Source organism: Eumetopias jubatus, unplaced genomic scaffold (genome assembly GCF_037043125.1).
Source record: "Eumetopias jubatus isolate StellerSeaLion01/CBP00866 unplaced genomic scaffold, mEumJub1_p1.0 scaffold_16, whole genome shotgun sequence".
NCBI classification, from domain to species: domain Eukaryota; kingdom Metazoa; phylum Chordata; class Mammalia; order Carnivora; family Otariidae; genus Eumetopias; species Eumetopias jubatus.
Window position 1 is genome coordinate 14,468,899 of NW_028274822.1, and position 18,833 is coordinate 14,487,731.

Sequence of the window (18,833 nt, forward strand, 5' to 3'; positions counted from 1 at the left end):
ATATAACAACACTTAAAAGATGTTAGTTTATTCTTGGAGAACAATAGAGAACATATAAAAAGAGAAGAAATATTTTGTCAAATGTCCTGTCAAGACATAGGAATGTATATTTCATTTTAAATGGTGCACTGACTGGCTTTACACTAAAGCCCATAGGTAGCTTTGACAAAATTCACCTATAATTATGACTACTTTGGCAGAAGTGAATGTTCCTGGATCCTACTCTATAGGAGCAAATATCATGTTAAAATTCTCACAGTCTTTGTTGGAAATACTCCTGAGTTGGTAAATCTGTTATGAAATTTCTTTTTACATTAATTTTATTAATTTGGATTGATTCCTCTATTGTATAGCATATTTTTGGTGATTCCAAGAAAAATATCTTTGACATAGTAACATCTCTGACATGAGAATGTATCCTACAATTGAAAGGATCCTAGGATTGTGTCATAGTTTTATCAACAGAATTTTTTTTCTAAATTCACTGAAAATATAAGAGAAATTAAAGGTATCTCAGGGATTGGTGATGGAGTTGCTAATCTGATCTCTAAGAGATTTTACTTTATTTACAACTGTAGCTATGTCATTTCTTAAAAATGGCAAATAATCCACTAGTTCAGGGGTTAGCAAATAATTTTCTAAAGAGCCAGATTATAAATATTTTAGGCTGTGGGTCATATGGAGTCTTGTAAATTCTCAGCTCTACCACTTAGCGCAGAGGGAGTTGTAGATTACACATAAATGAATGAACGTATACTACATATAAGTGACTATGTTTCAACAAAACGGTATTTCTAGGAATAGGCCACCAGCCTACCAGCCATAGTTTACCAGTTCTCCACAAATTTATATATATTCCCTGAAGAATACTGTGCTCCTTGTGTTCCCAGTACCAGGTGAACACTCAGGCCACACATATGTGTTGAATCAATGGATATGACTTGGGTAGAAGACACTCAGCCACATTGCACCGTCTGCATTTCCATGAGTTAAGAAATCTTCAACGTTAATAATGAATATTTCTAAATAGATATGGTGTGATCACGTATACCAGACTACTCTTGAAAGTGCAAAATGCCTTATTTCGTGCTTGTAAAGGAGGGCCTCTGCTTACTGCCAGAGCTCTATCTTGTAGCCTTGGCTGTGAGTGAGCCGGTCCAATTTCAGTCGTTTTGGGGCTGGATTCCAGTTGTTCAAGCACTTTTCTAAGGATTCTTTTTATATATAAATTAGTCTCTCACCACCTTCTCTTCTACTGGTGTGTCTTGTATTTACTTTCAGATGCTGAGCATCGTGCTTTCCATGTGTGTTGTGTATACGACCCATGACAGTTTGCTCAAGAAACAAGGACTGCCTCTTCTTAACCAGATCATTAGCTGGATAATATTAGGTAAGAGGACAAACTAAATGAGTTAATGTTATTATAGCAAGTCATATCTTAAAATTATCCATATATACCTGTATTATTGTTACTGAAAGAAATAATTTTGTTGAATGGAAATAATTATAATCAGCTATGATTTCCATCTCATGCTGGAATTTGACAAAGAAAATTAGAACTTTTGTGACCATTCATGTGTTAGTAAGAATTACTTGTTAGAATATTATTGGCCTGATAATAAGGCTATATGTTTATTCACATCTGATAAAACTCTAACGGATTCCCAAAGAGAAGAGATTCTTATGCTGAAATTTCATGTCAATTCATAAATGCTCCGTCCTTACGCAGGGACAAGGAAACAGTTCAGTTTTATCTGTATTTCCCTTGCTGAAAATAACATTGATTAGTCACTTCCCAAAACATTACACATTTTATAAAGCCAGTTAAATGTTTCAAAACGCATTCCTCTATAGTACCTTTATTTAAGGACCCTGAAGTGTGCATGTGAAGGAAACAGAACTAATTTAAGGACCTAGGGTTTTCCTTCCAATTAGAAGATAAGACAGAGGCAAGCTTGAAGTCTAGGATTTTCCTTTAAAAAAAAAAAAGACACTTTGTGATGCCTATGAATAACGTGACATGCAATTTAGCCCCTCTGTTTTTTTGTGGTTTTTTTTTTTTTTTAATGATTTTTGTTGTTCATTGAAAAAGAAAAAGATCTCTGGATGGAACTTCACCTTAAAAATGATGAATGCTATTCTGCAGGCTTTCCCATTAAATTATCTTGATTTAATAAAATTACTATTTATATTCATTTTGCAGGAACAGTATTGATGACTGCTCCTTCATTTCAAAAAAAAAAAATGTGTTCAGTTTGTACTATGTTCTGGCACTGCACTCTTCTGTTCCCTGAGAAGAATAAAGACAGACCAAATCCCTCCTTTTGGAGCTTATATACTGCAAGGAAGGGGTGGGTAATATTCTAGTGAGGTGACAATTAGTAATGATCTCTCTCACATGATGTGTTAGTTTTTAAATCCCCAGAAAAAACAAAAACTGTGAATGGGAACTGTAGTACTAAAGGGAAGTCTTTCTGTCACAGTCCATCATTTCTCAAGTGCACAGTCATATATAACTCACACCAGCAGATAAACAGTATATGGCAAATAGGAGACCCAATGTACATAGTAACAATGCATCTGTTGCTCATTCCTTTCCAGTGCAGCCTGGCTCACCTCCTTAGTTTTCTTACCTACGTAAGGGTAAACTACAGTGAAGAAGAGAAGCAAAGAAAACACAACTTGTGCGCATTTCATTATATCTCATTTTTAAAATTTCTAAAAAGGTTAAAAAAAAAAGAGAGACAACATAGAATTACAGAAAACCATCCTCCATTTCATGTGCTTGTCCCTCATCTGTGTTTATGAATACATGTGTGGGTAACATTTTTTAGATACCATATTCAGTATTTTTATTTATTCTGCCATCCATATATTAATTTTTCAGCTGACTTAGCAATGTTCATGGCATTTTTTTCTTTCTTTGTCTTTTATGACATTGACATTTTTGAAGAATATAACCAACCGCAACACCCGCCCCGCAATGGACTGTTACTCAATTTGGATTTGTCTGATGTTTCCTTGTAATTAAATTGAGGTTATGCATTATTAGCCAGAATACTGCGTAAGGGATGGTGTGCCCTTCCTAGGGTTACATTTGGAGGAGCACGATCTCTATCTGTCTCTCATTGTTGATGTTAATTTCCATCACCCTATCAAGGTGTTGCCCAGTTTTTTTCATTGTAAATAAGCTGTCAGTGGGGACACACTCTAAGACCAGCAGATATTCTCATCACAATTTCTCCCTAGAGGTAGCATCCATTCATAAATCTTTCCTGATCCAGTCTTTGTCATGATGGCTACAGAATAACTACTACTGCATTTAGCAGAGGTTCTCAGCGTTCTCCTCCAAGAATCTTCCCTTCTTTCCTATGCATTCATTCATTCATTCATTCATTCCCTCACTCATCTATTTATTATTATTGCAGACTCATGAGCACCTATTTTTTCAAAGATGTAGAACTCATTACTGTTGATACTTTGGTGCTCAAATTGCCCCAGATTTGGCTAGAGATAGCACCTTCGAGCTAGCTTGTAAATAGACACCCACCCTCCCTTAAGTTTTTTGAGCACTTTCTTATTTTCTGGCATTAAGAAGATGTTTACTTTATAAGGTTTACCTTATGTCCACACTGTCCCAGCTCTGGAATCAGTTATTTCTCTGAGGAACCATAGCTCTTTTTATTGGGTGAATAGTGTTAGACACCAAGATCTGAGTGCCATATGCACTCATCACTACTGGAGTGTCTTTGCTTCTCTGCCCTTCAAAGAAGACAGAGCTAGGAAATATATGCTTTTATATACATATAACTCCTCTTACATATAAATACATATACACACATTAACACACACATATATGCACATGAACATGCATACCTGTACGTATTTCAGAAATCATAAGTTCACACTATACCTGTATCTCTGTCTCTTCTTTCTTGCCTTCCCCCATTCCATATTTATATGCTCCTCCCATGTTGATAACTAAACCTGGCTCCCAACAGCGTCAACATGTGTACTCATTTGTTCAGTCCTATAGTACATCTAAGACAATTTCAGGAGTCTTTCACCCATACCGTCAAAATAAACAAACTTAATATTATTCGAGATTTGTTTGTAATTCTCCCTCTGTGCCCACACTTCACCTTGCACAAGACCGAGGGTTTATGGTTAAATGTTGTGTTCATAGTTATTTGGATTTCCCAGCCTGCCTTCCTCCCTCCCTTCCTCCATTTTGTTCACTGTGATTATGGTATTCATTTGAACTACAGCTAGGTTTGTTTCAGTTTGTTTTGGCTTTTTTTTTTCTTTCCTATTCTTTTTTATTTAATTTTTTATGTATGTAGAATATTCATGTTTCCAAACATAAAAACTGTACAAAAAGGTATAGTCAAAGAAGTGCTGCCTGTAGTACTTTCCCCCCATTCTCCTGTACCCCTAATCCTTCATGGGCTATAGCCTTCATTGCTTTCTGGTTATCCTTTATATGTTTCTCTTTGCGGTGATAAATAGATATAAGGATGTTTTCTTACTTTTCCTCCTTTCTTACACAAAAGGGGTAGCATTTTATATATCCTCTTTTTGTAATTTGCATCTTTCACTTAATACCTCTTGGTAATCACTTCATATCAATTCATAGAGCTCTTAATTCTTTTTTACAGCTATTTAGTTTTCCATTGTGTGTGTATTCCATTGTTTATTTAACCAGTCTCCTATGCTTTCATGTTTAGGTAGGTAATCTTTTTTCTTAATTACAAATAATCCTGCAACAAATAACCTTGAGCATATGCATAGTTCATACTGTTAGAAGTATATTTTCAGGATAAATTCCTGGAAGTTGTGTTAGTGGTACAAAGGGTAAATGCACATGTAGTACTTTTAGATATTGCTAAATTCCCCTCTAGAGGTGTACCATTTTTCATTTTTGTTAACAATATAGGAAGAATGCCTATTTCCCCATAGCCTCACCAAAGTCTATTGAATTTATGCCAATCTTGTGTTTGAGAAATGGTATCTCTGTGTTTTTAATTTGTATTTTTCTTATTAAGGAGTGAGTCAAACATCATATCACACACTTAAGGGCCATTTTTATATGTCTCTTGGGAATTATCTATTCATCTCTTTTCCCTCGTTTTCTATAGATTTTTTGGTCCTTTGCTTTCATTTTTAGAAGCTCTTTATAAATTAGGGATATTAGTCCTTTACCTGTGATATATGTAATAAAAAATTTTTCCCAGTTTGTCCCTTGTCTTTTGACTATGACTTTTGCCCTCTAAATGATTTTTATTTTTGTGTAATCAGGTTTTTTTTAATGCATCTGGCTTTTTAGTCACAGTTAGAAAGCCTTTCCTTGATACCTAGGTCATAGAGGAATTCACTCATATTTCCTTCTAGTACTTGCATACCTTTACATTTTACATTTCAATCCTTGATGTATTTAGAGTTAATTATTCTAAATATATGGTTTAAGGAAAGGATTTAATTTAATTTTTTTCCAAATGGCTATCCAGTATCATTAATATAGACTTTATTTGCCCCAGTGATTGGAGATAACACTTCTATCACACACTCGATACACTGGTCTATTTCTAGACTTTCTAAATTATTCCAATTATATGTCTATTCATGTGCCAGTAGTATACTGTTTTAGTTACAGAGACTTCATAGTATATTTCAATAACATATGAACTTTAGGATCTACTTGCTCAAAAAGGCGACTGAAAATTTTATTGAGATCATATTAAATATGTAAATTAACTTAGGGAAAACTTATATTTTAATCATGAGTGATGTTGAGACATTCTAACGAAGAACAAGGGATGTCTTTCCACTTGCTCCAGTCTACTTTTTTGCCTTTAAGAGTAGTCTTTATAGTTTTCTTCATACAGGCTTTACATATTTCTTGTTAAGTATATTCCTAAGTATTTTATCTGCTTTGTTGCTATTGTAAATGGGCTTTTCTTACTCATTTTATCTACTAATTATTATTGAGTGTAAGTTGCTATTGATTTTACATGTTGATTTTATATTCAATTTTTTTACTGAATTCTTTCATTTCTTGAGTTACATTTATCATTGACTCTCTAGGATTTTCCAAGTATACTGTCGTGCCATTTACAAATATAGATGTATATTTCCCCCCTTTTCTGTTCCTATTCCTCTAATTGTTTCCTTTAGTTCCTTTGCATTGGCTAGTATCTCCAGAACAATGTTAAATAAGTGGAGATAGTGAACTTCCTTGATTTTTTTTTTTTCCTTGACCTTAGTGGGAATGCCTCTGGAGTTTCCCCATTAAGGTAGATGCTGGCTTTAGGATTGAGGTACATATATTTGTCATGTTAAAGAAAGTACATGCATTCTTGTTTTGAGTTCTTATTAGGAATGCATGGGTGTTGAATTTTGTCAAAGGCTTTTTCATTATCTATGGAAATAATAATGTGATTTTTTTTCTTAGACCTATTTTAATATGGCGTATTAATATTACCGATAGAATTTCAAGTATTGAAAACCATCCTTGCATTCCTGATATAAACCCCTAAAACACATTTTATTATAATGTGTTATTTTCTTGACATTGTGTTGGAGTCCATTTGATAGTATTTTTCCATCAATATTCACAAATGATATTGGCCTTCAATTTTTTTTGTTCTATATTTATCAGGTTTAGGTATCAATATTATACTTCTTCATAAAAAAAATAAGTTTCTCTTTGATTTCCATACCCTGAAATAATTTAGATAACACTGGGCCTATCTGTTCTGTAAAGTTTTGGAAGAATTACCCTTTGAAACTATCCAAATGTAGTTCTTTCTTAGGTAGTTCCCTGGTAACTTCCTACATTTCTTACATGAAATTGACCTGTTTAAGTTTTTTATCTCTGCTGGGGTTAGTTTGGGAAACTATATTCGCCTAAGGAATTAAACACTTCTTTTAGATTTTCAAATTTATTTGCATAGAGGGATGCAAAGTACTCTCTTAATGATTTAAAACAATTCCTTCTGTATCGTTAGACATTTCCCTCATCATTTATTTTGTGCATTTGTACTTTTCCCCTTTTCTTTGATTAACTTAGCTAGTGGTTTGTCCTTTTTGTTTATTTTCTCAAAGAGTTTGGATTTTGATTTATTAATTTGTATTTCTATTCACTACCTCATTAATTTTTGTGTTATTTTTAATTTCTAGTTTCATTGCGTTGTGCCTGAGATGGTTGTTTGTACTGTTTCCACTTTATGGAACCTACTGATTTTTTCTTTGTTCTCTACTGTATATGATCCATTTTGGTAAACATTCCATATGTACTGGAGAAGAACATATAGTCTCTATTATAGAACTGTGCTGTTCAGTATATATCCAGAATATCTACTTTGTTGGTTATGTGGTTTTATATTCTTACTTGTTTTTTGTCAATATATCCTATACTATCGAGAGTGGGGGGTGTTACAGTTTTCTGTTATTAGTATGTTCCTACATATTTTTGTATCTCATAAAAATTTTGTATTATGTAGGTAGTTGATGTGTTCATTGTAGCAAAATTCATAACTGTTATATCATCATTGTGGAATGTGGCTGTAACATCATCAGGTTCCCCTCTTTGTCTTGTTTATTGCTTTTTGGCTTGAAATGTACTTATCTGGTATTGGGATTGCAACCCTGAATTTCTTACTGTTAACATTTGCCTAGTCTTTTCCTTATTTTTAGTCTTTTGAATCACTGTATTTTAAGTCTGTCTCTTTTATTCAGCCATAGAGTTGGGGTTTTGCGATGTCTGCCAATTTGAACTTTTTTCTTTTAAGTGAAAATATTCATGTTTAAGCTTGGTCTCAGTTCTGTCATATTTTCTTATGTTGTAATTATGTGCATATTGTGCTGTACTTCCTGTGCTTCTTTCCAAATTTGGAATGTCCTATATAACTTTATTCATTGTCCTTATTGATTTTGTCTTTGTTTTGGGAGGGTGAGAGTCAGTCTACTGCTTTTCTCCAAATACATAAATGTTCCTCTTGGCATCTGTTTTATTTTTATTTATTTTTCAAAATAATATTTATTTTTAATTATTGAGATACAACTGGAACATAACATTGGATAAGGTATGGGGATGCAGGATGTTGATTTGATGCATTTATATATTGCAACATGATTACCACTGTAGTGTTAGCTAACACTTCTATCATGTCACATAATTATCATCTCTTTTTTGTGGTGAGAACCATTAAGATCTAGTCTCTTTGCGACTTTGAAGTTTATAATACAGTATTATTGATTATAATTTCTTTGCTTTGTCTTAGGCCTCTAGGACTTATTTATCTACTGGTTATAAGTTTCTACCTTTAAACATCTTCCCAATTCCACCACCACCTGCTCCTGATAACCACCATTCTACTCTGTTTTTATGAGTGTGGCCTTTTTAGATTCCACATAAAGGTGATATGTACAATATTTGTCTTTCTCTGCCTAAGCATAATGACCCTTGGGGTTGTCACAAATGACAGGATTTCCTTCTTTCTCGTGACTGAATAATATCCCACTCTCTCTATATATACCACATCTTCTTTATCCATTCTTCCATTGACAGATTATTTCCATGTCTTGGCTACTGTGCATAATGCTACAGTAAACATGAGTTGCACAGATACCTCTTCAAGATCTTGTTTTCAGTTCTTTTGGGTAAATACCCAGAAATGGGATCATTGGGTAATATGGTAGTTCTGTTTTTAATTTTTTGAGGAGTCTCCATACTATATCCATAGTGGCTGCACCATTTTACATTTCCGCCAACAGTGCACAAGGCTTCCAATTCTTCTACATCCTTGTCAGCTCTGGTTATTTTCTGTTTCTGTTTGTCTGTTTTATATTGGCCGTTCTACCAGGTGTGAGGTGATTTCTCATTGTGGTTTTCATTTGCATTTCTGTGATGCTTAGTGATATTGAACATCTTTTCATGCACTTATTGGCCATTTGGATGTCTTCTTTGGAGTAATATCTGTCTAGTTCCTCTGTCGATTTTTTAATTGGATTTTTTTTTTTGGTTAATGAGTTGTGTGAGTTCTTTATATATTTTGGATATTAACCTCTTATCTGATATATGGTTTGCAAATATTTTGTCTTATTCCACAGGTTGCCTTTTCGTTTTGTTGATTGTTTCTTTTGACATGCAAAACTTTTTCATTTGATGTAGTCAAATGTAGTTCATTTTTGCTTTTGTTGCTTGTGCTTTGGATGTCATATCAAAAAAAATTATTGCTTAGAACAATGTTATCCTTAATGTTATCCCCATATTTTCTTCTAGGAGTTTTATGCTTGAGTCTTTAATCCATTTTGAATTCATTGTTGTGAGTGGTGTAAGATAGTGGTCCAATTTCATTTTTCTGCATGTGGTTATCTAGTTTTCTTAACACAGTTTGTTGAAGAAACTATCCTTTCCCCACTGAGTGTTCTTGGCTGCTTTGCCAAATACTAGTTTACTGTGTATATGGGGTCTTATTTCTGGGGTGAGCATGTATTTTATTTTATTTTATTTTTTTAAAGATTATACTTATTTATTTGAGAGAGAGAGAGAGAGAGAGCACAGAGGCAAAGGGAGAGGGAGAAGCAGACTCCCCACTGAGGAGGGAGCCCGATGCAGGGCTCGATCCCAGGACCCCAAGATCATGACCTGAGCCTAAGGCAGATGCTAAACCAACTGAGCCACCCAGGTGCCCTTGAGCATACATTTAAAATAAGACATTTAGTCCTTGAGATTGAGAGAACTAGGTACTAGAGGATGCCTACCAAGTGCTGTAAAGCATGACTCATAAGTAGGTCAGCAGTATCTCCAGAGATCTCTTCCAGGCACGAATTCACCATAGTCTAGTTCCAGTGAGTACTTTTTGCTAATGTGCTGTGATTTCCAAATGGATTATATGTTATGAAACTCGTTCTAACATATGTCATTCAGAATGGGGACTCTTATTTCCCCCTTTAGCAGTTCATCAATTTTTTAGACAAAAGTAAGACAAGGATAGAAAATAGAGTTTTACAGAAGAGGTCTCATTTGAACTGGCTTTTATAATAAGAAATATTAAAATGTTACTTTTTTCTGTTAAAATATGTATCAGGTGATGATCACAGTATTGGAACTACACATCTGAAAAATATCAGAAGCTCTTTGTCTAGGGGACTATCAATATAACTCTCAGAGACTTACATCTTGCAGTGAGTTGACTTTGAAGGAGATTGTTTTTAAATTTAACTTATTTGTAGATATTGATTAGTAGTAATAATAGCAGCTAACAGTTATTAAGCACCTACTATATCCCTCACATTATGCTCAGGGAGCATATTACAGGCAAAGTTGTATTTAAATCTCACAACAGCCTATTTATATGTTCTCTACGGGGCAGATAGGAATACTACTTAGATGGGTTAATAAACTTGCCCCATGGTTAAAAAGTTAATAATGAGTCAACCAGGATTTTATCCCAAGTCATCTGTCTCCATACTCAGGAGCGTTTAACTCCATGCATGTTTCCTGCCTAACTAGGGTGATGAGGAACTTAGGCGTATTTCCTTCCCCAAATAGAAGTGGGCAGTTAATGTTTTGCTTCCCTTCTACTGAAGTACTTGCTTTCTTGTGCTGTGGGGAAGGATTACTACATTACTCTTATAACAGCTCTCGTGTGGGGAAACCCTGTCCTGTTTTTCATGTTCTGAGTGACGTGCTACCACTCTCAGTGCCTACTTTGCAGCGGGAAAACTTGGGAGGAGAAGGACGTTAGGAAAAATCAATTTCTGGGGAATAAGTTGTCTTTGAACTAAATGCCCAATTAAAAGAAAATCTGTTGAATCTTGAACAATATGTTGTATTATGGTTTTTATTATTTATATTAGCAAGTAAATTATTCGTTTCATTGTTAATGTTACAGTGAGCAAGGCTAAGTAAAATTGAGAAAAATCTGAGCCAAAATGTGGCAAAATAATGAAATGTAATTTTAATTAAAAATGTGAAGTTTCGTAGCTTCTCGGCCTTTTGGCTAAGCTCAAGTATAAAACTGTGAAGTTTCAGGGGCACCTTGGTGGCTCATTCGGTTAGGCCCCTGACTCCTGATTTCCGCTCAGATCATGATCTTGGGGTTATGGGATGAAGCCCCATATTGTAGGGCTCCACCCTTAGCGGGGAGTCTGCTTGTCCCTCTCCCTCCCCCTCCGCCCCTCCCCACTCTCTCTCTCTCTCTCTCTCTCTCTCTCTCTCTCTCTCGCACTCACTCTCTCTCTCTAAAATAAATAAGTAAATAAAATCTTTTTTTAAAAATGTGAAGTTTCAAATTTCTTACAAAAATGATTAGGACAGTATAGCCCATTTGAGAGGTCACAGAAACAATAAATTCTATAAATGATACTAGAATCAGTGCTTCTGAACTCATATACGTTGTGTTTGTCATACTGACACTGCCCTGCTTTGTTTTATTGCAGCCTCTTCCTTCGTCCTGCCACTACTGAGTCCTACAAGTCTCTTTGAGCGGCTGTTTAGCATACTTCTTTCCTCGATGTCAGCCTACCTACTGCTAAGCACAGGGTATAAACTGTTTTTAAAATTTAATTTTTAGTAGCAAGTTTTAAATGACCTTGACATTTCTCTTTGAATATTTTACCTCTGGAAATGAAAAATGTGTATATCTTGAGGAATAAATTATAAATATTTTCTACTTCGTAAGAACTATATATGACTTGATCTTAAATTATCTGTTTTCTTTTTCCTATTTTTAGAGTATTGCCTGTTGTCTTTGTCTTTCTGTTTATTTCCTGAAGTTGCTAAAATGTCATTTCACTACAATGTTAGAAAGTTCTGATTGATTATGGAGGAATTTGAAGTCTTCTCAAATAATGACTTAGAAGAACTGTAGCATTGTTCCATTCCTTTCATGCACTTCAAATTATGCCTTGATTTGTTCATTCTTATTTGAATATATTTTCTTTTTCTTTTTACTCTTACATATAGCATAGTCCAAATATTCCTTTTGATTCAGAAACTTTCAGAATATTTTCCCAGAAGTTAAAGAATCCATTTTTATTTAAGATTTAAATTTTCTTACAAAACAAAAACTAGCAGCTTGATTTGGGTTGGATCCTAAAATGTTCTCTAGAAGTCAATGAAGCAGTGATACAATCTCCCCATCTGCTTTGAAGAAAAGGATTCTTCACTTGCTTTTGAATTTTATTTTATCCTTACTTAAATGCTTATGAGGGTGAGAAATGCGTGCATTATAACAACATTTTATAGAACAGACAAATCAAATTACCACCACTCATAGATAGCTCGAAATTTGGCCCAAATAGAAGATCTTAATCCCAACTAGACAAAACCTCAGATTCACCATTGTGCTGTCAACAGATTATTCCCAGTTTAGATGATTTTGTAAAGCCATTTTGGGTTCAAGACTTAGGTTCATTCTTTGGAAAACTTAGTTGTCCTAATTCAGAATTAGAGGGATGTTCTAAAAAAATCTCTTCATGGGGCGTGTGGGTGGCTCAGTCGTTAAGCGTCTGCCTTTGGCTCGGGTCATGATCCCAGGGCCCTGGGATCGAGCCCCGCGTCGGGCTCCCTGCTCGGCTGGGAGCCTGCTTCTCCCACTCCCCCTGCTTTGTTCCCTCTCCAGCTGTCTCTCTCTCTGTGTCAAATAAGTCAATAAAATCTTAAAAAAAAAAAAAAAATCTCTTCATAATAGGCCCTACCTTCCTAAGTGACCTAGGCACCAGGAGTTCTTGTAGTCCCCAGATAAGTGATGATCCAGTCAGGTACGAAACCTCCTCTTATCAAAGCTCCCCACACCTCCTGCCTTCTTTTCTCCCTGCATAAGCAGATCTGAAGCACAGATGTGAAGAAGTAATATAAGCAACAGGGAAATCTTCACCAGTTACCTAATAAGATTTTAAGAGGGGCTTGCTTAGAGACCTAGAACTTTGAACTTTCAAATAAAACTTGAAGTCTATCAGCGTATTCTTACTCAAGAGTGATAAACATAATGAGACTTTAAGAAATATATTGTTCAACATCAGAAAGTATATTTACCTTTGCAGAAATATGCAACAGAGATAGCCTAAAACAGCACAGTCTAACATTTTCAATTAGCACAGTTTTCAATTTCAAATCAGTTTTGCAAAATTTATAGTCCACTGATTGTTCTACATCACAATTTTGGACAATCTGGAGGATTCTCTATGTAAATTAGTGAATAAGTGAATAAATAAAAGATATTTAAAAGAAATGCATTTTTATTACTTTACAGAAATACAGTAATAGTAATCCTAAATTCTAACAATGTATCCTTGATTTAATGAATAAAGAAGATTCATTTTAGTCAGCATTTCATTATTTTTATGCAAATGGAAGCCATTGAAATGCTTGAAAATAGTTCTCTTAAGTTTGTTAAACATTTCTCGCCAAAACTGTATTTATATTATCCCTTTGCTTAACAAACTATAATACAAAGCTAAATGCCTTTTTTCCCCTGTTGAATTTGCACAGAGACCAAACTAGGAGATCCTAATTTTGTAAGGTTTTACTATGTACACTGTGAGCCTGTGATGACATTTTATTGGTATTTCAGTTTATTAATTCAGATATGCAGACTTTATACAAGATATTGATTGTCTAAAGAAATAAAGTCCCATAGGAAGATTGTCTTTATCAGATTTATTCATCTACATTTTACAAATGAAAGTGATTATAGTTTATAGTTTCTGAAAGGAAATAAATCTGTAGCACTATTTGTAGAAGTATGAAATTTATGTTTTCATATATTAGGAAAGAATACTTTCATATATAACTGCAAATATTTTTAAAAATCATGGTCTTCTTTTGCTTAGAGTATACACCTTCTTGATTCAATTAATCAACAGTTGTTTTTTTCTTTCTTTCCCATCTCCAATACAACAAACAGGCAGAACAATTAGCTTACCCCAGGTGAATAATAGAGTTGTAAGCTGCTATAAAATAAGGACTTGATTTTACAGTGTTAGGCAATTACAGAATGCAACAGTTACGTTATTGTTACTTAATTAGGTTGGGAATTGTAAGATATAAAGAATGGCTAGAGAAAGAATTTGCGTAGGGGAGCTGAATTGGTGCCTTGATATCAAGGACTCCTGTGGAAGTTGAATTTTAAATTTTAAACACTAGCTAGGATACAGACATTCTAAGTCAACATTTGTTTTTCAGTTATTTTTTTTTAATCATTGTAAAAGTAGTATTGATCACATTTTGGAAAGTATGGATAAGGGGGAAATTATCTATTAACCCTACCTCTCTTGCTGATATTCTGATACATTTCTTGCAGTCTTACCTCTGTATTTGTCTTTTTAACATAGTATTAATCAGTCCATGTACTATTTCATCTTCTTTTTCTACCTAATATTATTTTATTTTAAGAATTATTTATTTGAGAGAGTGAGTGGTGGGGGCAGAGGGGAGAGGGAGAGAGAATCACAAGCAGACTCCACACTGAGCACAGAGCCCTACGTCACAACCCTGAGATCACGACCTGAGTCAAATTCAAGAGTCGGATGCTTCACCAACTATGCCACCCAGATGCCCCATACCTAACATTATTTTAGAAGCATTGTCCCAAATGGCTCATAGGCTTCCTAACCACCATTTTAATAGATATTTAATATTCTGTGATGTGGAGGAACCTTAATTTATTTAGCCATTCCTCTATTTTTGATCATTTTATTTATTTCCATTTTTTATTATAATACTCTGAGTTATGTTTTTGTGCACAAGCTTTCTATATAGTTTCTATTACTTCCTTTGTTCATTTCTCACATGTAGTATAGGTGAGCCATAGAGTATGAATTTATTTTTTATTTATTTTTTTTTTACTTTTGTCTTCAGAACAGTGCCAATTTATAATATCACCAGCAACTGCTGAAGAGTCCTGTCCTTCACAGTATTTGGTATTTTCATTTTTAAATAAGAACATCAATGGCTATTTTAATAGGTCAAAAATGGTACAGCTTTGTGCAAATTTTCTATACCTGTTTTACTAATGGTATTTCTCATGTATCTATTGTCTGTTCATATACTTGGGCATTCTGCATCTTCTATACCGAGTGATTTGTGTATGCTTTCTTAAATCCAAACACTTCCTTCTGCCTGGTCTTCAGTTTTTATTTTTATGATCAGTGATAGAATTTAAAGCATTTTACTTCTTTTGTCTTCTCAGGTTTAGGAAGTAGCACCAAATGGAATAGAGTTCAATAGGTGAAAAAGTTGAGAGAAATAAAGTTTTTTTGTTTTGGTTTGGTTAGTTTGATTTTGTTTTGTAACTTCCACTTAAGTAACTCACTCAGCAAATACTTACTGTTAGCTGGGCCTGCGGTGGTGACAAGACTGACACAGTCAGAGCTTTTCCGAACTAGTGGGAAAGGCGTGTCATGTGATTAAAGGTGTGAACATGTGATTAAAATGGTGGGAGAAGAACTATCGTAGAGTATTTGAGGGATTACCAAGGTAGCACATGTATCCCTAAGTAGGCTAGAGGGGGATTAGAAAAGACTTCTGTCACTGTCTTATCTCATGAACATTTCTCCTTTGTCCACCTTATAATGTCCACATTATACTAGCCTAGAGATGTACTGTACGTTATTTAATCACTCCCTAGCTTGTTTCCTGTCTTTGTTTTTGTTTTTTCCCTTCTGTAAACAGTATTACAACAAACATCTTCGTATGAGAAATCTGGTGCCCATAGTGAATTATTTTCTCAGGGTAAATTCCTAGAAGTGACATCATTGGATTATGGTAGATGAATATTTTTGAGATTCTTTTTATTTTTTTTAAGATTTTATTTATTTGACAGAGAGAGTGAGAGAGCACAAGTAGGGGGAACAGTAGAGGGAGAAGGAGAAGCAGCCTCCCCGCCCAGCAGGGAGCCCGATGCTGGGCTCAATCCCAGGACCCTAGGATTATGACCTGAGCCAAAGGCAGACGCTTAACCATCTGAGCCACCCAGGTGCCCCTATTTTTGAGATTCTTGTTGCAGAGTGTTGGATTGCCTTCCAGAAATTGTTTATTCCTATGAGAGTATGAGGGTTAGTTTTCATTATACTCTTGTTGACATTTTTTTAACTGGATAAATGTGGTAAGTGAATGTGGTATCATCTTATTATTTTACTTTCCATATCAATTATCAGTAAGGTCAAATATATTTCCCTGTGTTTATTGGCGCTCTCTTTTTTTTTTCTTTCTGAGAGATTCAGGCCCGTATTGCGCCCATTTTTTTTTTAAATTTGGAACATTGGTCTTGCTCTTCTATGTGTATTACTGATTTTAACTCAGGCATTGTCTTTTTACCTTCATCTTAACGTTTTCTTTCCTTTTTTGTGTATTTGTCGTTTACCTTATGAATGATTTCTAAATATTTCTACTATTTTAAAATTAAAATGATCTCAAGATTTAATAAATTTCAAAAAAAGATGGTGTTGGAGTTGATATTTAAATGTTCCTTTCCTTTCCCACTTTCTTCTTCTGGAAAGCCTAGAAAATTTAAATTTTGTGATATTGTGACTTTGAAGTATTATCAAGGTTGTTTTAATTTTGCATAAATTTGCATGTTTGCTTGTCTAATGTTTTTTCTTTTCTTTTCTACCCTCCCACTTCCACCCCCAATCCCCTTGCCCCTTAGGTATGAAGCTCTCTTTCCATTAGTATTGTCGTGCTTAATGTTTGTCTGGATACGGGTGGAACAAGAAACCCTTCAGCAACTCAGTGTTTCCTATAAACAGAAGGTAGCTTGTCAAAATCATTGTTGCGTTTCTTTGAGAATACTAAAATATTCCCTGTTCTGTAAGGAAGTTGCAGCGCTATTTCATCAAAAACTATGCACCATTTAAGGCAGTCATAATTAAGTTAATGATTAATAGTCAAGTTAAACAGTTTGTAAGAAAATTGTTCATTTACAACAGAAAAGCATGATTTTATTCTTTAATAGGCATTAAATAGGTTGGGTTTTTCTTAGAGATTATTTGAGAATCACTGATGTACAAAAACATCAATGTAGATGAAGGAGTGGAGGAGAAAGAATGCTTTTTATCTTATTTTCCTCTGTTTTCATATCTAATTTTTCTTTCCTCAATTTATTGTATTCACAAGAATATTTATGTTGTCACAAATCAGTTCACGAACTTGGTCGTAAGGTGACATCTGTGTTTGCAGTGTCGTTTTTCTCTTTCTAGTGGTCCTACTCCAAATTGCTTATTCTTCCACCCTAGTGTTTGTGGCCTCAGTGCAAATCTTAGGCTGTTTATTCAACACAGTACACTTTGAATTGGCTAAAAGCCAGCTAATTTTTTTTTTTTTTAAGATTTTATTTATTTGACAGAGAGAGACGCAGCAAGAGGGAGCACAAGCAGGGGCAGTGGGGGAGGGAGAAGCAGGCTTCCCGCCGAGCAGGGAGCCCGATGCGGGGCTCGATCCCAGGACCCTGGGACCATGACCTGAGCCGAAGGCAGACGCTCAACGACTGAGCCGCCCAGGCGCCCCACAAAGCCAGCTAAATTTTAAGAACACATTTATCATGCTGAGCTATAGAGTTAAACTGATATCTCTTGCCTTTATTTTAGAACTGAAGGTAATTATAAACCATTGGTGATAGAATATTTACAGTTTTACTGAGGTCAGATCAAATGAGTATTGCAGAAAAACACCTTCATAGTTGATTCATTGAGCCATCCATAACTGGTTCCAGTTGAGCTTACAGAGTAATTGATAATTTAGAATAATTAATTTCAATAATGAGGAAACTTTATTGAAGTATATTAAATAATTACTGGTTTTTAACATTCAGCCCTGGAATGTTAAAATAGTACATGAAAACAGTTTTGTTCAGATTCTAGGAAATGGTCAGACTGTCCTTAATAGTAAATATTAAATATTTTAATATTAAATCTAAAAATGAGATTCATTGTCATTTTTTAAATTCTGTTTTTTACCGGAAAACATATTTCTTCTTATAGAAAACGAGTATTAAAGCATCCAAAGAACTTAGTGGAAAATTACATGGATAGTGGAGGAGGGGAAAGTTTCCCTTTAAACTCACCCATGAGTTTTTCTGTTTTGGGGAGAGGGGGATTAAGCAAAAGTGCATCCTTCTTGTTGAAATTGAGTGACTTTCTATTTTACCAAAAATAGGAATATTTTGCATTTGTGTATAGAGGGAAAATAATTTCTAATTAACAGAAGAACAAAGAAATAGAAATATTTGATTTTATCATGCTTTTTTAATATGATACCATAGCTGGGTTTTAGAATATCAAGACACTGAGAAATCAGGACTTAGAAAAGGGAAGAGTTATATAGGGATTTAAGAGTGAAGCATTTATATAAGATAAGGAAAAGCCTGATTCTCCCTTTTATTCAGCAATACTACAGCTCTGTTCAGTATGTTACTAGCAATGTATCCTACCTGTCGGCAGATTGTATTAAGATGTAATTAAACTATAGGAACAGCTTTATTGTTAGTTAATTTTGTCAGTGCAGGATAACTTTCTAGCTCTTGTACCAGACTGGAAGCTTGCCTTCGAGGGTAGAAGTAAGTGAACTGTTCTTGTGTGCTCATGTATGTCTTATTGTCTCACAGGCCACCAGTCTCCAGTTCACCTACAGTCCTGATATAACCCAGTTTCGACAGCTCTATCTGGATGATATCCGGAGGGCCTTTTTCCTTGTATCCTTTGTTTGGACTTTAAGGTGCTGCAACCTTCCACTTAGTGGAGCAAGGAGGTACTTCCCTTGCTCACTTAATAGTGACCTCTTGGAGGCCATTTAACTCCTTCTTAACTATAATTTTCTCATACAGTCCTCA

General features: G+C 34.7%; 1 protein-coding gene across 3 annotated transcripts in view; it reads left to right on the top strand.

The window, feature by feature from the left end:
• PIGN (phosphatidylinositol glycan anchor biosynthesis class N) overlaps positions 1–18,833 on the top strand; it is a 108,339-nt gene that overhangs the window by 61,046 nt on the left and 28,460 nt on the right. For all 3 annotated transcript variants that reach the window (XR_003609173.1, XM_088019354.1, XM_088019355.1), the window contains 4 exons: positions 1,282–1,390; positions 11,446–11,548; positions 16,656–16,758; positions 18,609–18,695. Coding sequence is in view for 2 of the 3 variants with exons in the window: in XM_088019354.1 (XP_087875480.1) it covers positions 1,282–1,390; positions 11,446–11,548; positions 16,656–16,758; positions 18,609–18,695 (402 nt within the window). In the remaining variant the exon portion in view is untranslated. The remainder of the gene's footprint in view (positions 1–1,281; positions 1,391–11,445; positions 11,549–16,655; positions 16,759–18,608; positions 18,696–18,833) is intronic.